At 40.2% G+C, this 19389-nt stretch overlaps 1 protein-coding gene across 6 annotated transcripts in view; it reads left to right on the top strand.

Moving 5' to 3' along the window:
* The first annotated feature begins 4516 nt into the window (after positions 1-4516).
* TRIM9 (tripartite motif containing 9) overlaps positions 4517-19389 on the top strand; it is a 96686-nt gene continuing 81813 nt past the window's right edge. For all 6 annotated transcript variants that reach the window (XM_037503318.2, XM_037503317.2, XM_037503322.2 and 3 more), the window contains exon 1: positions 4517-5413. In XM_037503318.2, coding sequence (XP_037359215.1) covers positions 4592-5413 — 822 coding nt within the window. In that variant the 5' untranslated portion in view covers positions 4517-4591. The remainder of the gene's footprint in view (positions 5414-19389) is intronic.

Here is a 19389-nt window from a genome sequence, read left to right as displayed (position 1 = left end):
TTTGTATGTATCTGGGTCTTTTTCATCAATGTCATCTATAATTCTAAAATTCTTTCAATCTTTAATCTCTTACATTTCTTTAGTTCAAGAAAGTAATCTTTTCAATTGTGTTTTTCCCCCATCTGTGCCTTTTTTTCTTCCTCCCTCCATTATTCACAAATTGGTGCTGGTTTATCCAACTCTACCTTAACACAGGATTTATTATAAACCTCCATCTTTCCAGATTATCTCTCCCACCCTTTCCAAAATATCAGTAACAAAGTTACTCACAGTTAGAAACACTACACAATTTAAATAAGGTCATCTTCCATTAGTACTATATGAGCAAAACACTTAATTTACTACATTAGTTGTATAATTAAAAGACAAAATGATATCAACAATTAATATGGAAGTTACCAAAGAATGGAACAAAATTGCAAATATAAAATCAAATATTAAATTATCCCCCCCAAAAGGAGTTTCTTTAGGAATTCTTTTGAAATAGGACATCAATATCTTCAAATAATACAATTTTTATAATCCACAATCTGCAGTATCCTTAATAACAAAGAAAATAGAGAATACTTGCATCTATTAGACAAATCTTAAAGTGTTAGAGCCTATAATCATTTCATTTTTTGCTTTTCCCCTTACAAATAAGAATGGGTGTCTCTAAGAAGGAATGTGGGGAGAAATAAGAGAATTCCTTCTTCTAAATTCATCATTTAGAATCAGAGAAGATGTGTTAGTAATCAAGCATGGTAGTGAAAAAGCAAAATAGAAAAGTACCAAATTTTATCATTGAAAAGCAATTATCCTTTTAAAAATGAAAAGGCTGGCAGTTCAACTCATTGCCAAATGATATCACTTGGGTGAATAGTTTAATATGTTTCAGAGGACAGCCAGACACTTTGCACATTATACAAATAAGAATATCTGTACTCACCCCCGGAATGATGAAATTACAGGACTATCAATCCTTGAGCTTCAGGACATAGGCTGATCACCAACTGGACGAGAAGAGATATTCCCTATAGTATTTCTATAATATCATCAATTACATTCATGTTTTTATACCCCTCTAAACACAATTCACTTAGTGGATCTAAAGGGTATGATGATCAAATAGTACAACATGAGTGGGAAATGTTCAAAAGTATAGAAAAACATTTTGGACAAATTAATTCAGGAAAAATAATGAACCTTTAGGGGAAGATGAACAGAAAAGCATAGAAGTTAACAAAAATCATTTTTTGTATTTATCACACACAGAGCCTGACAGAGAGTAAAATTAAGCATATGTTGAATGAATTAATTAAATGACTGAACAAAGAAACAAACTTAGATGTACCTAGGTTCAAATCCCAGTCTAGCCAATATTTACCTTGAATATTTTACTTAACTTTGCTTATCCTCAGTTTAACCAACTGTAAATGGAGATAACTGTACCCATTTCTTGCTATTATAGGTATTGATCTAGATAGTGCATATAATAAATAAATGATATGCCTAGAACAGGATGAATATTCAACAAATGACAGTCATTTTAAGAATTTATTTATTTTTTTTAAAAACTCTATTAACTCATACTTTTATCCATGTAACAGTCTTTCTTTTTTTTTTTAAGATTTATTTATTTTTATTTTATTTATTTATTTATACATACAAGCATTGGGTACAGTCAGAAGCACGGGAGGGTGAGAGAATTCACCAGAGCCAGAGCAGGGAGCAGAGCAGGCAGAAGGACCCAAGTACACTGCTGAGGGGAGCAGCGGGCAGCAGGAGAGGTCTGCGTGCCATGCGGGACCCTCCTCCGGTGGCCGGGGAGCAGCCAGGGATCAGCCGGGGATCGAACCGGCGCTGCAGAGGCTGCAGGCAGCTTCGCAACCCAGTGCTCAACTGCTGCGCCACCAGGGGAGGCCCCATTTTAAGAATTTACCTGGTATTAACTGATTTAGCTAATTCCTGGCCAAATACATCTAGCAATTTTAATCTTAAATCATTTCAAAATATTTTATAATAGATTAAATTGACTAAGTCTGTATTATAATCAGTCACTTTGTAAAACCAACAATTATACCTTCAGATAATCCCTAAGACTATTCTTTACTTTGAACTAAGCATAAGTTTCCTGCTAATAGGCAGATGTCGAAGATGGTGTCTTAATCTGTTCAGGCTAAAATAGCAAAATGCCACAGATTGGGTAGCTTATAAAAAATTAGCTATTTAATTCTAGTTCAAACTGGGAAGTACAAAATCATGGTGATAGCAGATTTGATATGTAGTAAGGACCTGTTCTTCATAGAAAATGGTCATCTCACCGTAACTTCATGCGGTGCAAGGGCACAAGGGCATTTTCTCAGGCTACTCTTACAAGGGCTTTAGTCACATTCATGAAGGTTCTGCCCTCATGACCTAAACACCTCCCAAAAGATCCAACTTCAGGAGGTGTTTAATGTCTTCACTTTGAGGATTAGGAATTCAAAATATGAATTTTAAGGACATCCAATCTATAGCAGATTGTGACTGTGATGAGCAAAATTTAAACTCCTAAAAGGACTGACACCTGCTCACCTTGGGAATATCCAAAACCCTGCCCCAAGGCTACTGTGACTTTCAACCAAATACATACAAGTCATAAAAAGGATTGTAAATTATGAGTGGTACTGACTCTAACAGTTTTTTAATTAACTACTTGTTATTAACTTCTCTTGAGAACTATAAATTAGATATACCCTCCAGATATAGATAATGATTCCACTTCCTTACATGTGTTTACAGAGTATATATCTGCCTTAATTTTGGACACTCTGGACTCAACTTGCTAAAAGTCAGGTTAAAAATAAATCACATGGCATTTGTGTTTAGCATTACTTTAAATAACAAAGAGAACATTTTGTCCCAGGACAGTGATTGACTCCTGTTTTATTGTAACTGAAAGTATTAGGAAAATAACCTAGTTTATTGGACTATTTATCCAGGGGCAGGGTTATAAAAAGTTCATTTTTATAAAATGCACTGGGCTGTAGCTTTAAATTATAAATGTAGCTGCAGAGAATCAAGTTGTCTCTTTTTTAGAATATGGAAAGTTGGTAGATGTCTTAGAATTTTTGTCACTTCATGAATCACTCAGCAAAGGGTAGCCACGTACTATTTCAAATGTTACCTCAGCATATCACTTGACACAAATATTTTTTTGTTTTTCATTTTTGATCCTCCATCACCAAATCAACAGTTCTGCAGCAAGGAACAGAACTAGGTATCTCCAGCAATGTTTGGCGAGAGAGGGAGAAGGAAGCTTAATATTTCAGGACTATCACTAGACCCACTCCCCACCGCAACCTGCACCACCATCATCCCCACGCACTTCACAGGGAAGAAACAGAAAAAAACCCACCATTCTGGAAGCTGTGGTGGGCGCTCAGGCCACCTGACACTGGAGTCAAACACTGAAACTCAGCAGTGGCACAGTGATTCATCCACAGAGCTAAGTTGCTAAACTCTGGCATTCCAGCCTCCACTGAGCCCAGGGTCTTGCCAGCCGTGGGGAAGGTGCTGCCAGCACAGCTGGGGTGCATGGAGATTGAAGAGGGCATAGAAACACACTCACACCACAGCCTATACGCCTCTGGGCCGAGCCTGGAATTTTAAGCGTGAAAAGAAGGGGAGCATAGCTTTTAAGTATATACTGAGCTTTTTCATCAGTCAGTAGGTCTCATGGCAACACCTGGAAATCCATGTTATTCATCTCCTTTTAGGCGCCAGGACTGAGGGTGAAAGAGGCGAAGAGGCTCCCGGCAGGACCCACACCCGAGGCGGTCAGGCTCCCGGGAGGAGGGCGCGCCAGGGGCGGGGTGATGGGGGGCGCTTCAGCCGGTTGCTCGGGGTTGGGGGGGCGCGCGCAAAAAGCCTGGTTGCCATGAACCTCGGCCTGGTAAAGCGCCTGCCCAGGCAGCCAGCAGCGGCAAGAAAAGGGGGTCTCCGCGCCGCGCGGCCCGTCCCCAGCGCAGGGGGCCGGGGGGACCCCAGCTGGATGCCAGACGCAGGCTCCGTCACGAGCGCCCCGCGCCAGCCCCCTCGCCGCGGGGAGGGCTTTCTCACGCCCCCCGCTCCCGGTGACTGCGCCGGAGGTCGGAAGGAAGCGGGGCGAGGAGTGAGTCATCCCGCCTCAGTCCTCCTTCCCGGCCCCCTCGCCTGCGCGCGCCTGCCCCCTCCCGAAACCCGGCCGCCGGGAGCGACGCCTCCCCTTCGCCTCGCCTCAGAGAGCGCCGCCAAACCCGCCGGGGCCTGCGGAGGAAAAGAGAAGGACGGGCCCGTGGCCAATGAGAGCGCTGCTCTCTCGCCCGCCGTCCAATGAGCGTCTGCCTACAGGCGAGGGGCGGGAGAAAGGGGGCAGGAGGGGGCGGTTCCGGGCTGGCGCGCGGCGCCGCGGGTTTGAGGCTCGGGGAGAGCGCGCGGCTGGAAATCGCGCCCCGGCGACGCGGGAAGCTGCCTCCGCCGCCGACGCCGCTGCCGCTGGCCAAGGTGCTGGCCACGACTGGCCGACCGGCCACCTCGTCAGCGAAGGCTCCCGCTGCAGCTGCCGCTGCCTTGCCCCCGCCCGGTCCCCATGGAAGAAATGGAAGAAGAGTTAAAATGCCCGGTGTGCGGCTCCTTCTATCGGGAACCCATCATCCTGCCCTGCTCTCACAATTTATGCCAGGCGTGCGCCCGCAACATCCTGGTGCAGACCCCGGAGTCAGAGTCCCCCCAGAGCCGCCGGGCCTCGGGCTCCGGGGTCTCCGACTATGACTACCTGGACCTGGACAAGATGAGCCTGTACAGCGAGGCGGACAGCGGCTACGGCTCCTACGGGGGGTTCGCCAGCGCGCCCACCACCCCGTGCCAGAAGTCTCCCAACGGCGTCCGTGTGTTTCCCCCGGCTATGCCGCCACCGGCCACCCACCTGTCCCCGGCCTTGGCCCCGGTGCCCCGCAACTCCTGTATCACCTGTCCCCAGTGTCACCGCAGCCTCATCCTGGATGACCGAGGGCTGCGCGGCTTCCCGAAGAACCGCGTTCTGGAGGGAGTCATTGACCGCTACCAGCAGAGCAAAGCCGCGGCCCTTAAGTGCCAGCTTTGCGAGAAGGCACCCAAGGAGGCCACCGTCATGTGCGAACAGTGCGATGTCTTCTACTGCGACCCGTGCCGCCTGCGCTGCCACCCACCCCGGGGACCCCTAGCCAAGCACCGTCTGGTGCCCCCGGCCCAGGGCCGCGTGAGCCGGAGGCTGAGCCCCCGGAAGGTCTCCACCTGCACAGACCACGAGCTGGAGAACCACAGCATGTACTGCGTGCAGTGCAAGATGCCTGTGTGCTACCAGTGCCTAGAGGAGGGCAAACACTCCAGCCATGAAGTCAAGGCTCTGGGGGCCATGTGGAAACTGCACAAGGTGAGTCCTAAGAAAACCCGTCTGTAACTACTGGCGCCTCGAATCCTGGGATTTTACAGCAGACATGGTCCCTTCTCTTTTGCGCACAGTGCATCCCAGCAGGGGCGCAATGCAGGTGCCTCCTATATCTGCTTCCCCCGTCTGGTGCATTGCAGGAAGCGCAGGGGAACCTTAAAGGGCGCACAGGAGAGTTGAATGTCCCCAGAGAGTGTCTGGGTTGCCTTACGTTGGGTCTTCCGTGGCGCGCTGCCTGCGAGCCAGGCGCTGGCTCACTTCCTTGCTGCGGTTGTGTAGCCTGCGGCCGCGGCTAACTTACAGAAAAGCGTTGCGTAATTGCACAGAACCACGCCAGAGCTCAGGGCCACCAGGCACTTTCCAGGCTAGAACCGGCTGCGCGGCTCCGGACGCGGTCCCCGGGGAGGAGATGGCGCGGCTGGGTGGTGAGGGTGGAGTGAGGCTGGAGCTGCTGGAGAGAAAGGGCATCAGCTGGGTTGCGGAAGACGTCGCCGGTTGAATACTAATAGGTCAGCGCGGGCCCAGACCCTGCTCCCCAGCTGGAGGAATTGCAGGTCAGGGTACCTTGAGTTCTGGAGGCAGAGTTCCAAGTCCAAAGCCGAGGGGGGTGGGGTGGGGAAGGAAAACAATCCTCTGGTTGCCATGGTAACACGACTTTAAGGCTGTGGTTCTCACGCTATAGGAATGGACCTGAGGCCTAAGGACTGGAGGAGCTTAGTTTCGACCTAAAAGCTAGGCAGGTTTATCAATTACGGTAAGCCCTTCTCCCAACCACTTCTCCCATCCACACCCACTTCTCCAGAATTCAGCCCTTTTCTGCTTTCAGCAGTTGTCTGTGCAAACTTTTGAGACACCTGTTATTGGATTATCCTTTTGATAGCTTTTGATCCTTTTGGCATCCACCAAAACTAGCTTCAAGAAGAGTGGTTTAAGTACAAGTTAGGTCAGGCCACTCCTCTGCTCAAGTCCTCCAATTGTTTCCCACATTCTTGGAGGATTCTTAGAAAGGTTCGCCAAACCTTCATAACCTGCTCCTCTTCTGCCTAGTGGGTCTCATTTTCTCCCACTTATTCCCTCTGTTTCAGTCCTTCTTGCAGGTCCTCCACCAATACCAGGCACCTGGTGTGATCTACCCCCAATACCCTACATCCCAATGACTCACTCTCTTGTGTCCTTCAGATCTTTGTTCAGATGTCACCTTTGCCATGAGACGTTCCTGACTACAGTGGCTGCTGTCCATCTCAGACACACCTTAGTTTCTTCCCACTTTAATTTTCTTAGTAGTACTTATCACAATCTGGTGTGCTATGTATTTGAATTATATCACTTTTGTATTTATCTATTGCTTCCTCCCCTCCTCCACTGCAGGAAGATAAGCCTCATGAGGAAAGAGATCTTGATAATATTATCCCTACACTACTTAGAAGGAAGGAAACCACTCTTGAGTAAACGTGCAAAAATTGACATTTTTATTTCAAATAATCCATTTAGTTAGGGGTGTGAAGGGTAGAACAGGGGTTCAGAATTATTGCAGGGATATTTTATACACATCATGGAGTTTCAGACCCAAGGGTGAGGCAGAACAGTAAAAATGATGGTGTTCAGGTCTCAGTTAATGCCCCCATTCAGCTTCCAAGCATTCTCTAGAGGCTAGAAAGGCTGGCTTTTGAGAGAAGTCAGTGATATTTTATTACAGCAAGAAAAAAGTATCACTTTTTCAGGAAACAGGGAGGTTTTCTTAACTCAGTATTGAGAGTCCTTTGTGTTTTAATCGTTTTGTTACCATCATTTGTATTCTTACCTATAACCTATTAAATCATATTTGTCTGATGGAGATGTAACTCAGCATAAATTTAAGCTTCACTAGGCACACCCCAATATTTATTAAACACTTCAATTAAAAATATTTTAATTATATTTAATTTTAAGTTTCCAAAACTAGTTAATGACTGATTTTTTCTTCATATTATTTCACTCTTAAGGTGCTAACTACAGTCTGTGTTGAGTTGCCCTACAAAACTCTCCTTGGAACTAAGAAATTAATCATCCTGTCTGAAAGAAGAACTTAGAGCCACACACTAATTAGGATGGCCAAACTACATTACTTTTCTGTGAAGAAAAGTCTTAATTTGTCCATTTATGCCAAAAGAAACATCAAGTTTCTGTCAAACCCCATATAGATTTGGAATGTTAAATCATTTGTTTAATGATAGATACTGTGGTGCAAACTGGATTGAAATTTGATGTCTGTTAGAAAAGAACAATTTTAAAACCCTTGACATATGACATAGTAGGTTAGGAAGGGAGTGCTGGGTCATTAAAAAATAAATAGAACATTTCTTCTCTAATCTCTTACACAAAGTTCCAAAATAGTAAATAGGTATAAGTTTTGTTCACTCAATCTCAGGATTATTAAACTTCCAAGAAAAAATAAGGCAAAAGTGACAGATTTTAACGTTCAGTTATCACCTGTCACATGAACAACAAACATTACTCTGCTACTTTATCTCCTTAGTTAGGTTATTTCATTTTCTCGTACTTTCAAGTGAATGAAACCTGTATCCCACAAAAGCTAATGAGCCAGAATTCCTAAGCCCTTCAAAACATAAACAAAGAATTATGCCAGTAGTTCTCCCAAATTTGGGCAAATAATTATCAACACAGGTTATTTCTAGACCTTAATTTTTTCACTAATCTACTATATTAGTCATTTCTAGTAATAATGAAAATCCTGTGAACAACAGTTTCTCTCGGACACTAAACCATTATCTTTCATATTCAAGACAAAATGGCTGAAGTTTATTTATTAAGTGGTTTTAAAAACAACAGTGGAAATTTATTAGTTCTCAATTGACCAAATTAAAATACTTTTTAGATATATCTGGCCTTCAAACCCTATACAAAAACTTCGTGAAGGGGCCTTATAAGATAAATAAATACCTGATAATTTTCATTTGGTATCAGCACTCACTGTATTCCTTTACCAACCTTGATTTTTATAAAGAAATGCTATATCAAAATGATTTGATAGTCTCAAATAGGCAATTAGAACCATAAATATTGCTTGTAAATCTAGCAATTCATATTCCTAAATCTAACATCATTCTGAATTCCTGGTATGTTTTATCAATCACTGAATCAATAGTATATTTATAGCCTTTTTTGTTTTTGTGTAATTGAATAAAGATTTCCTTTTCCTTTCTATCCTAAGCACTGGATTTTCATTCTGAATCTTATCTCAAATGCTATTTCTCCCTTGCCTTCTTGTTTTTAATGAAGGTTTGCAATTTAAACAACATTTTGACATAAACCATCTATTGTTATGCTTTCATTTTCGAAGTATTCTGGAAAACTATCTGTTTATAATATGGAGGCATCTTATCAAGTATTCAAGGAGCAATACGTGTGTTATTTAATGAAATTAAATTGGTATTCAGTTAATTATGCATCAGTAGTGAACACAATATAATCTAGATGTTCCTGTGGTAAATGTACAGTATGTTTTCATGTTTTAAATTTTTCCTTTTAATTTACTTCTAGTACAGTCAGAACATTCTATGTTCAATGTAAACATTCTTAGAGCTATTAAGAAGAATGTAACAGAGAAGCAAATTGTTCTCTTGGCATTGAGGCATAACAAAAGAGCTACATGACATGCCATCCAGATTGCAGAATAGATGCTGCCACTTACTCACGAATAGCTTTAAGCAAGTCTCATAACCTCTTTATGCTTCCTACCCACAGATGTCAAGAGCTCAAACTGTATTTGTGAAAGTAATTTGAAAAAAATAATTGAAGTGTTTATGTAACCAGTTTCAGTCTGGCATGAGTACATTTTGGGGTCAAATAATATTTGTCTCACTAGTCAACAATTCCTGCATGAAAATATCATCCCCCAACTTAGGGTGCCTTACTTGTTGCTTTCAGAGTACAAAGCCACACTGGAAGGTGATCTAAAAGAGTGATCCATATCCTCAAGGGTCAGAGGGAATGCTCAGTTGAATTAAGCTCAAGGAATAAGAACACTACATTAAGATTCATTTCTACATTAAACACAGGTATTTTTTTTTCAGTAACAAAGCTTAAATGAAAACTGATATGACTCAGTTTTTTTCAGGTTCTCCAATCAAGATATTATCACCTTGAAGTAGCATAAATTGTTCTTCCTACAAATACCATGAAAAGATACTATTAATTGCAACTTCAGATCAAATCACAGTTTTCATAAAGTAACAGAAGAATGATCACAGCCATCTGTTATTGATTAATAATAAAGACACACAGGCAAAAATTATCCTTACCATCAGTATATTAAGTTGTATTTCTCACACTTACTTTTTTGTGCGTGTGTTTGTGTGTGTGTGTGTGTGTTTGTGTGTGTGGCATGGAGAAGGATGGAACCCATTATATGATAAATGTTTAACAAAATCATTGTAAACAATGTCATTTTTTTTTTTTTTAGTTTTATTAGGGATAGTTAGTTGTAAGAAACAGAAACCCATTTTTAGGTGATCTCAAAAAACTTAAAGGTGAATGAAATTGGGAAACTAGAAACTAAGTTCACTCTCTATCAGTCAGCTTGGACTCAGTTTTGCTGAGGTAACAATCTCTAAATTTCAGTGCATTACAACAGCATCTAATTCCTTTTCTTAATATCTACTGAGAGTCAGATGTGGCCTTCCTCTAGATCCTTCTCATGCTTACACTGAAAGAGCATATTTAAGACATGCCAACCTTATGGCAGAAGGATGGAAGCAAAGCAGAACCAATCAATGGCACTTAAGGATCTATTCTGATATGGCATGTTACTTCTGCTTACATTCCATTGGCTAAAACAAGTCATGTTACCAAATCTGATGTCGGGGCTATGGGAAGATCACTGTTCCACAAGCAAAGGATTCTAGGGAGGGGTCTCATCCTCCACTCTTCCCTCTGCTTCTTTCTTTCAGAATGGATCTTGTTAGAACAAGGTCCAACATGACTCTTCCAGACCCTACTCAACTTGACATTTCAGTTTAAGTGTTCGTTATCATCTTCCTGGTGTCTTCCTGAACTCCCTGAGTTCACATTTTCAAGACTAGAGAAAAAATTCTTATTGGCCTAGCTTGGTCAGGTATATAATGGTGAACATGTGGGCCACAGCCCACCCCTTTGGCTAAGTGGATCCAGGAATCTTGGGTAAAGCCAGTGAGACATTTACCTCAGGTGCAAAACCTGAGGGTACCAAAAACTTGGTAATAAGATAAAAAATATTGTCATGCAATATCTTAAAATGTAAAATTACATGTAAGAAATCTATGATGAGCAAAATATCATCATTTTAAATAAAGGTAAGATCAGTAACAGTCCCATGCTAAGCTCCCTTGGAGTCTGGGTACAAGGAAAACTCAATACCTATGTTTGAGCCTATCTTTGTTTAAGAGGTTGATCTTTTGTTCATCATGGACTTTTTGCATTAATTTTTATTGTTAAAAATATTGCATTAAATTATTGTTTGTGTTGATTGCTAATATATTGGCACCCCCTTAACTTCTGCACCTCAAAAGAGTGCCTCACTCACCTCACCCAATCTAACCCTGATGGACAGAGTCACTGATGCACACCAGGCTCCTGATCTCACTGTTCAGCAGTAGGAAAACCCAGGGCAGAATGCCTTTGAGAACAGCGAGGGTGGGGAGGCACTGACCAGCACAGCCTGTGCAGTGTAACAGGATGCCTTTCTGGGTGCAGAAGAAAGACCTTGTGCTCTACCTGCATCATCTGTACTAATTCCTAGAGTTGCTTTGAAACTGAAGCAACAGAGTGGGTGATGATGAAAAAGAAGACAGAAGTACAGAGAATGCTGACAACTCTAGTTCAGTGAGTCCTCTCTCCAGCAATGCCCCAACACCAAGTGGTTTGTGCTGTTTCTGATTCCTATTTCTATCATGCATTATGGTCAATGTGGGCAGGTGAAAATGGTGCCTAACTCTGCTTGTGTAGGACTGGAGGCAGGAGGACAGACAGTGTTAAAACAGGATTTTGTACTAACTTGGGGCTTTTAAAGTATGTTGTTGGGTTGTTAGTGAGAAGAAAATAAAACCATATAGTTTCATTCAGTAATTCCATCCATTTTTCAGAAAGAAAGAAGTTTTAGTAACCATGGAATTTAGTGGGGTTTAGTTTTTGTGTTTTGTTTTCTTAACAGCAGTACTCTTCTTATGTTATCTAAGTGTTTCCCTCACCATCACTTTCCTGCCTCTGCCCAGTCCATGTGATTCTGCTAAGATGCCAATTCCAATCACTTGCATTATCTGGCCAAGTGGGAGGCCAAGTCACATAGTCCTGGCCAAACATTATACCCTATCTCTCTGGCCAACATTATTAATTCAAAGGATCAGCACAAGACCCAAGCCAATTTATTAAGAGTCCTTTGTAAGGTTTATATATACTAAATTAGGGCAAGGGAGCCTCGCTTGCCTCTGGACTTGTTACAGCTGCAAATAATAAAAGCCAGGAGGTGTCTGTATCCATACGTTTTCCTCCCCCACTACCTTAGTAGAAGAAAATAACCCAACACGGAGATACCAAGAAAAGAAAAAATACTGAGAACATTATTTGAACCCTGGAAGCGGTCATGATTGAAGACACTTATCCATTTCTTCTTGTCCAGTTATGTGACTCAACAAACCTACCCTTCTTCACTTTAACTAGTTTGGATTCATTTTCTGCTACTTTCTTTTTTTTTTTTAAAGATTTATTTATTTTCGCATATAGGAGTTGGGGTACAGGCCAGAGGTAAGGGGTGGGGTGTGAGAGGATTCACCAGAGATAGAATGGGGAACAGAACAGTCAGACTGACTGAAATACACTGCTGAGGGGAGCAGTAGGTGAGACAGGCAAGGTCTGCTGCGCCATGTGGGTTGCTCTCTGGCCGGCCAGGGATCAAACTCCTGCTGCAGAGGCTGCGGATTGCTTCATAGTATGGGGCTTAACCCCTTGCACCACCAGGGAGGCCCTCATTTTCTGCTACTTTCAACTAAGAAGTCCTGACTTAAAAAAGACATATGGATTAACACATATAAACATTTGTATTTGAAGATGCTAATTCTTATCAATTCTAGATATTGTCTTTAGATTTCTAAGAAGGCTGCATTCTGATGCCACAAATACAAATGGGTATGCAGTTTTGGTTCAGTGAAGCAAAAATCATCTATTTCACCTAACACTGTCCACCCATTCACCACTATGTAACAGGTTTTTATTAGCCCCTTGGCTGATCTCTTCCATTTTTATTGAAAGATTGCTTACAAAGAAGCTTAAGGGGATTTTTTTAAAACTAACTCTACTTGGTTTATGTAGTGATGGCACTTTTAAGTATAGGGAGATTCTGAAATTAAACTTCCATCAATAATCAATTTTGTTTTCAAAGACAAGAAACCTCATAAGCATGCCAGAATTCATTTTAGTTTAAACCATACTCTAGGTTAGAATTTCTCAAACTGTGTTCTCATAAAGTTTCCATAGTTAAATAAATTTGAGTCTCTCTACTCTAAATATGTGCCTGGTAGCTCACATTGATTGCTATACCAGTGAACCAACCCATCCTGCAGCAAAGACCCTGCTTGATTCAACCTGGCATTTTCCAGATATTCAACTTTGGAAACTCTTTTGTTTGTTTATTTCCTTCATTTTTTCCAACATTATTAAGTTATTGACATATAAAACAATGTAAGTTTAATGTGTACATCATGATGTTTTGTTATACATGTGTATAATGAAATGATTACCACAATAAGGTTAGATAATACTTCTGTCCTCTCACATAATAACCCTTTGTGTGTGTGCTGGTAAGTTTTAAACTCTATTGTCTTAACTTTCAAGTATATAATACAGTATTGTTAATTATAGTCATCATATTGTATATTAGAGCCCCAGAATTTATTCATCTTATAACTGGATGTTTGTACCTTTTAACAAATATTTCCCCACTTCTCCCACCCCTAGCCTCTGGCATCTACCATTCTACTCTCTGTTCTATGAGTTTGACTTTTTAGATTCCATTATTATGTCAATGAGATTATACAGTATTTATCTTTAATTTCACTTGAGATAATGTACTCAAGCTTCATCCATATTGTTGCAAAGGGCACAATTTCCTTGTTTTTTTTTTATAATTGAGTAGTATTCCATTGTTTATAGTATCCAATATCACTTAATGATGAGAATGCATTCTGAGAAATGTGTTAGGTGATTTCATTGTTGTGTGAATATCCTAGAGGGGTAATTATACAAACCTAGATGGTGTAGCCTCCTATACCCCTAGGATATGTCAACTAGCCTATTGGGACCACTGTCTCATATGTGGTCAGTCCTTGACCTAAATGTCATTAAGCAACATGTGACCATTATATATCACATTTTCTTTATCCATGCATCCATTGGGTTGTGCAAACTTTTCTTTTTTCTTTTTTTTTTTTTTTTGAGTGCTACACAAGTTTGGGAAACACTTTTCCAGGCAATGATTAAACAATAAGTCAGTAAGGAGATAATTATTCTTAAAATTTTGTTATGCACAGTGGACTACCCTAGAACAATAACCTGTAGATAAATGTCCCTAGTAAGCTTATTTTTAAGTCTTATGTTAATTTTAAAAATAAATATTAAAAGTTAATTTTTGTTATTCTTTAATTATTAAAAGTCAGAGGTAAAAAGTAAAAGTTTTTGTAGTACAGATACACATGAAATTGAATATGTGTTGTTTCCTCCCAGAAATAACTGAAAAACAATTTTCAACATGAGACTGATATAATTAAAAATAACTACTTTGATCTCCTATGACTACTTTTATTTTTTTTTCTTTTTTTTTTTTCCAATCCTTCCCTTCCTGCCCCCCACCCCCCAAAAAGTGTCTCTGGTTCATAGTTTTTTGTTGATTTTGATTTTCACTTTCTTATATTCATTTTCCTGGTCCCTTATTTAAGTTTTCTAGATTCCTGCTATGAGTGAGACCATCCGGTATTTTTCTTTTTCTTTTTGGCTTATTTCACTGAGCATGATCCCTTCCAGCGCCATCCATGTTGCTGCAAATTGCATGTGTTTATCTTTTTTGAATGCTGAGTAATATTCCATGGTATATATGTACCACATCTTCTTGATCCAGTCATCTATTTTTGGGCATTTGGGTTGTTTCCAAAGCTTAGCTATTGTAAACAGTGCTGCTATAAACATAGGAGTGCAGGTGCTCTTTGGAATTGATGTTTCTGTGTCCTTTGGGTAAATACCTAGGAGTGGAATTGCTGGATCATATGGAAGCTCTATGTTTAGTAGGTCCAGAAATCTCCACACAGCTCTCCATAGTGGTTGGACCAGTTTGCACTCCCACCAACAGTGCAGTGCACTCTCCACACCCTCGCCAACATTTGTTGTTGCTAGTTTTTTTAATATGTGCCATTCTCACTGGTGTGAGATGGTATCTCATGGTAGTTTTGATTTGCATTTCCCTGATTACAAGTGATGTTGAACATTTTTTCATATGTCTGTTGGCCATTTGCATTTCCTCTTCAGAGAAGTTTCTTTTTAGCTCTTCTGCCCATTTTTTGACTGGATTATTTTCTTTGTTGTTGCTCTTTGCAGATTTTTGTGATCAGTCCTTTATCATTAGTGTTGGGTGCAAAAATGTTCTCCCAGTTGGTGGGGTTTCTCTTTGTTTTTGTTATTGTCTCTTTTGCTGTGCAGAAGCTCTTTAATTTGATGTAGTCCCAGCTGTTTATCTTTGCCTTCACTATCACTGCTTTGGGTGATGTGTCTGTAAAGATGTCTTTGATGTGCAAATCCCGTAGTGTTTCGCCTATATTTCCTTCTATGTATTTTATGGTTTCAGGTCTTATGTCTAGTTCTTTAATCCATTTTGAGTTGATTTTTGTGTATGGTGTGAGGTAGTGGTCAAGCTTCATTCTTTTGCATGTAGCGACCCAGTTTTCCCAGCACCATTTATTGAACAAACTTTCTTTGCTCCAATGCATAGTCTTTGCTCCTTTGTCCTATGACTACTTTTAAATTTTGTATACATGATGCTAAATGACTGGTTTGATTGAGTTTTTCATTAAATTGAGGTGGATGGAAATAGATTGTTTTAATATTTCTTTTGAGAAAGCAAAAAAAAAGATAGTATTGAAAATTTAAAATGTTAATGTTGCTTCTGTGATAATATAGCACAGTTTAGGAAAGTTTAAGGGGAAGGGGAAGTTCTTTGCCTGTTACATTCTAAGCTTTGCTAGTATTTTCATATTGTCAGATTTTCATTACATTCAGAGTTAACTTTTAACCTTAGAAGAAGAGCTCGGTAGCCATGTGCCTGAGTTAACAGAGACCATCTAGATTTTGTCAGCAGTATGTCAAATTTATCCCAAGAGCCATCTCAAAGCTAAAAACACTTCCCTGGAGTATTCTTGCAGCAGCTGTATTCCCAGCCCCAAACCGGGTCCTGTTTTAAACTGAGAGCTATCTAAGTGGGATTACTCAGAAAAACCCAAGTAGCACTCATAGAATGCATTTGACATCATTGTCAGGGAAATCATCACAGTTTCATTTCACTTCTAGTTGATCCTAGCTTTGCCATCTTTTTAACTTTCTAGCTTAAAGTGCAGCCCAGATCTAGTCATAGGTCTCTTTCTGTATAAGTTACCTCTTCCTTCTTGACTATCTTGGCCTTCCAGCTCCTGGCTGGACTCTCTCCCTACCCTCCAGGCTTGCCTGCCACTGTTTTCTTAAATTACACGTTCAGGTCACCTGACCAAGCTTGCCAAGACCAGTTTACATGAGCCAGCCTGGACAATCTGGCATCAGACTGATCTGGCAACCAGGAGCCTGTGAGCTGCACCCCTCCCCACCAGAACCACCAGGCACCGCAGCAGCCCTTCCCACTGTGCTTATTTATAGACAATTTTTAAAAACTGTCAAGATTTTTCTTCATTGTGACTGATTCATTTGAAGTTGAAAACACAAAAAAACCTTACTTTTTATTTCTACTCATGAACAAATAAATATCACAGCTCTCCTCCCATCCTCACCATGCCTGTCTCATCCACCCCATGGTTTCAACTCCCGCTTGTACCAGAATGTCTGAAACAGAGCCCATCACTTCAGTCCCCTACACTTGCTCTCTTCTATCTTCTCTCCACTGCCTTCCAAAAACCCCACCTCTGTGTACCAACACTAAACACCCTCCCACTATCGTAGCCTAGCACCAATTAGAATCTTCCACAGGACCCTAATTACTTGGTCATAACTTTCTTACATATTTCTGATTCCTCCCTATCTCCCTTTAATAGATGTTAAAGAAAGATTTATTTAATGAGGAGAAGTATGAGTAAGAAGACTAATTATTATCAACATTTAACTATATTTTAAGTTTCTCAAATTAGCCTGACAGTGATCATTAATTTTTTAAAGTTTTATTTCATTCTTTCCCCTAAAAACGTAGTGAGCGCTTACTCTGTGCTGGGTACTGTTCTATGTCCTTCCCAGGCACTTTCTCATCTAATCTTCAAAATACACACTGTGAGAAAGCTGGGGACAGAAAGATTATAAAGTCATACCCATAATAAGGGGCAAAGCCAGGGATTGAATACAGGCCCTCTGACCCTAGAGCTCATGGATTGAACTGCCCTACCCTTCAATAATCACAAGAACTATGTGATCTATAAAGCATAGGTTTATGGTCTTATAAATTAAAATGACATACAAAATAACTGATATCCTTTAGTTCTTATGTAAGAAAATTGCCGAAAAATTCAAAGTCATGTTTTTTACTTTCTTGTGACAAAATAAATTTGAATAGGAAAGTACATAATGGAATGAAGGGAGAGACCAGTGCGTTGAGTGTTTCCCAGCAGTGTGCTAGGGAGGCCAGGTTGCCTTGTGATGGTGGATCCTGCCTCCTTGTCAGAACCAAACAAATGACAGATAAGTAGAAGATTCCATTGGCTCAGCCATGAAAGTGGCTTCATTATCCTTCCCTTAACAAAATAATCACTTGAAAAATTATATACAGAAATGACATAAGAGAATAAGTAGAGGGCTTTTTGGCATTTTAAGAGTGATCTTTATTTTTGCAAACCTAAAACATTTTGTAATGTCTATCTTTGTGAAGGCACAAAAATCTTCTAAACCTCTAAGCCAGCATTTGCCCTGTTTGCCGTCAGGTTTTTTGTTTGTTTGTTTCTTTGGGTATTTCTACTTAGGTGGTTAAAAGGAAAAGATATATTTCTGTTCAAGAATATATCCCTGATCCATCCCTTACCAAAATATAACAAGAAATATGTGAAATGGAAAAGCCTATGTTTAGGAATGTATTTAAGCACTGCCAAATCAAACTGTTTTTCATAAGCCTTGCATAAGAACCAGAACTAATAGGTCTGATCAAAGAAGAAACTGTTCTTTGAAGACTTAGCCTTGGAAGTAGAATGCTAAGCATGGTTCAGTGGTGTGGGAACAGCTACCTTCTGTCATTAGCCAGTACAAATAGATGGTTAATTCTCATCCACTGTTGATTTATTCATGTGAAGCTGACTTTCTAGCCAGATAGAATCAATTCCGCTTTATTGAGATTTTTGTTCATCCTCTTTTTTTCTTACTTTGCATTTTAAGCTTGCATTTTAAGAAGCAACTGTTTGACACCAAATACCTCTCTCTCTCTGATGCCCAAGAAAAACCATGGGAGAGCCATGCTGCTCTGAACAGTGCTGCACATCAGTCTAAGATATGTTCTAGTCTCTGGAAAATTCAGATTGCAGAGATGAGTAAAGGTGAATATGGGGCATTAAATGGTTTCTATCTAAGACTTTTGGATTTTGTAGAGAACAAACATTTAGAAAGTCAAATATATACAGGTTCAATTGTAATTACAACCCACCCAAAGCCAAGAATGACTTTATAACATTATCTACAATTTTTGATCATCATCTTTATTTCAGATTCTTTCATCAGTGCAAACAACCAACTGATTTTGTTATAGATGTGTACAGTCCATCACATAGTAATAGTGAGATATTTGAGCCATGCCTGGTCCCATCAATTCATGAACTAGATAAAATACTTGTGTCATGCCTTCTCCCTGCCACATCTATGGAGTGTTATCCCAAGAGCATTAGTCACATAAGAATCCAATGTAAAATTGGACTTCTGTCCAATCTGACAATCTCATGTGGCACAGATATATCCATGGTGCTTTTAACAAGCAATTGTTATTGATTATATTGACCACCAATCATCTGGCTAAGACTTAGCAAGGAAATATGATAAACAGCTTTCAGCACACAATCAACGAAGTATGAAGAAACTTGACGTTTCCATTCAACTCATGTTATCTGGCTATCTCTTGCCATAATGGAAATGAATCTACCACTGGTACAACTAAAATATTCACTGTTAAATAAAATGCTCTCTATTTTCTCCTTTGAGAAACAAGAAATATGTAATTTAGAAACTTGTATGAGCACTGAATTTCTAATCTGGCTTCAACAAGCATGATAAACAAAGGTACAAAATATAACTCCCTCTCCCTCCCATTTCATTGAAAGGGTACATTTACACCTGGACTAGGACATGGATTTCTGATTGCTCTGGTCACTGCATATAAAAATTTTGTGGAAAACTTTGAATTGATAGCAAGATCCTGCTATGCAGCTAGAAAACATATTACTAAGCATTGATATTAATTAGTAAATCAGCACATAAATATTTTATATGAATTTTTTGAAGGTCCAGCCAAAGGGAAAATTAATGTTTCTAGCATTAAGATTGAGAATATCTTTGGTTCTTGTTTTCAAAGAGACTGCACCATCTAACATTCCTAGCAGCAATGTATAAGGGATTTCAAGTTCTCCATATCTTTACTGACACTTGTTATTACCAATTTTTTTTATTAGAGTCATCTTTGATTTGAAGGATTGTCTCATTGTGGTTTTGACTTACAATTC

The sequence above is a fragment of the Talpa occidentalis genome, unplaced genomic scaffold (genome assembly GCF_014898055.3).
Source record: "Talpa occidentalis isolate TD23 unplaced genomic scaffold, MPIMG_talOcc4v2.1 talOcc4.11, whole genome shotgun sequence".
Lineage (NCBI taxonomy): Eukaryota > Metazoa > Chordata > Mammalia > Eulipotyphla > Talpidae > Talpa > Talpa occidentalis.
This window is presented reverse-complemented; position numbering and strand designations above follow the sequence as displayed.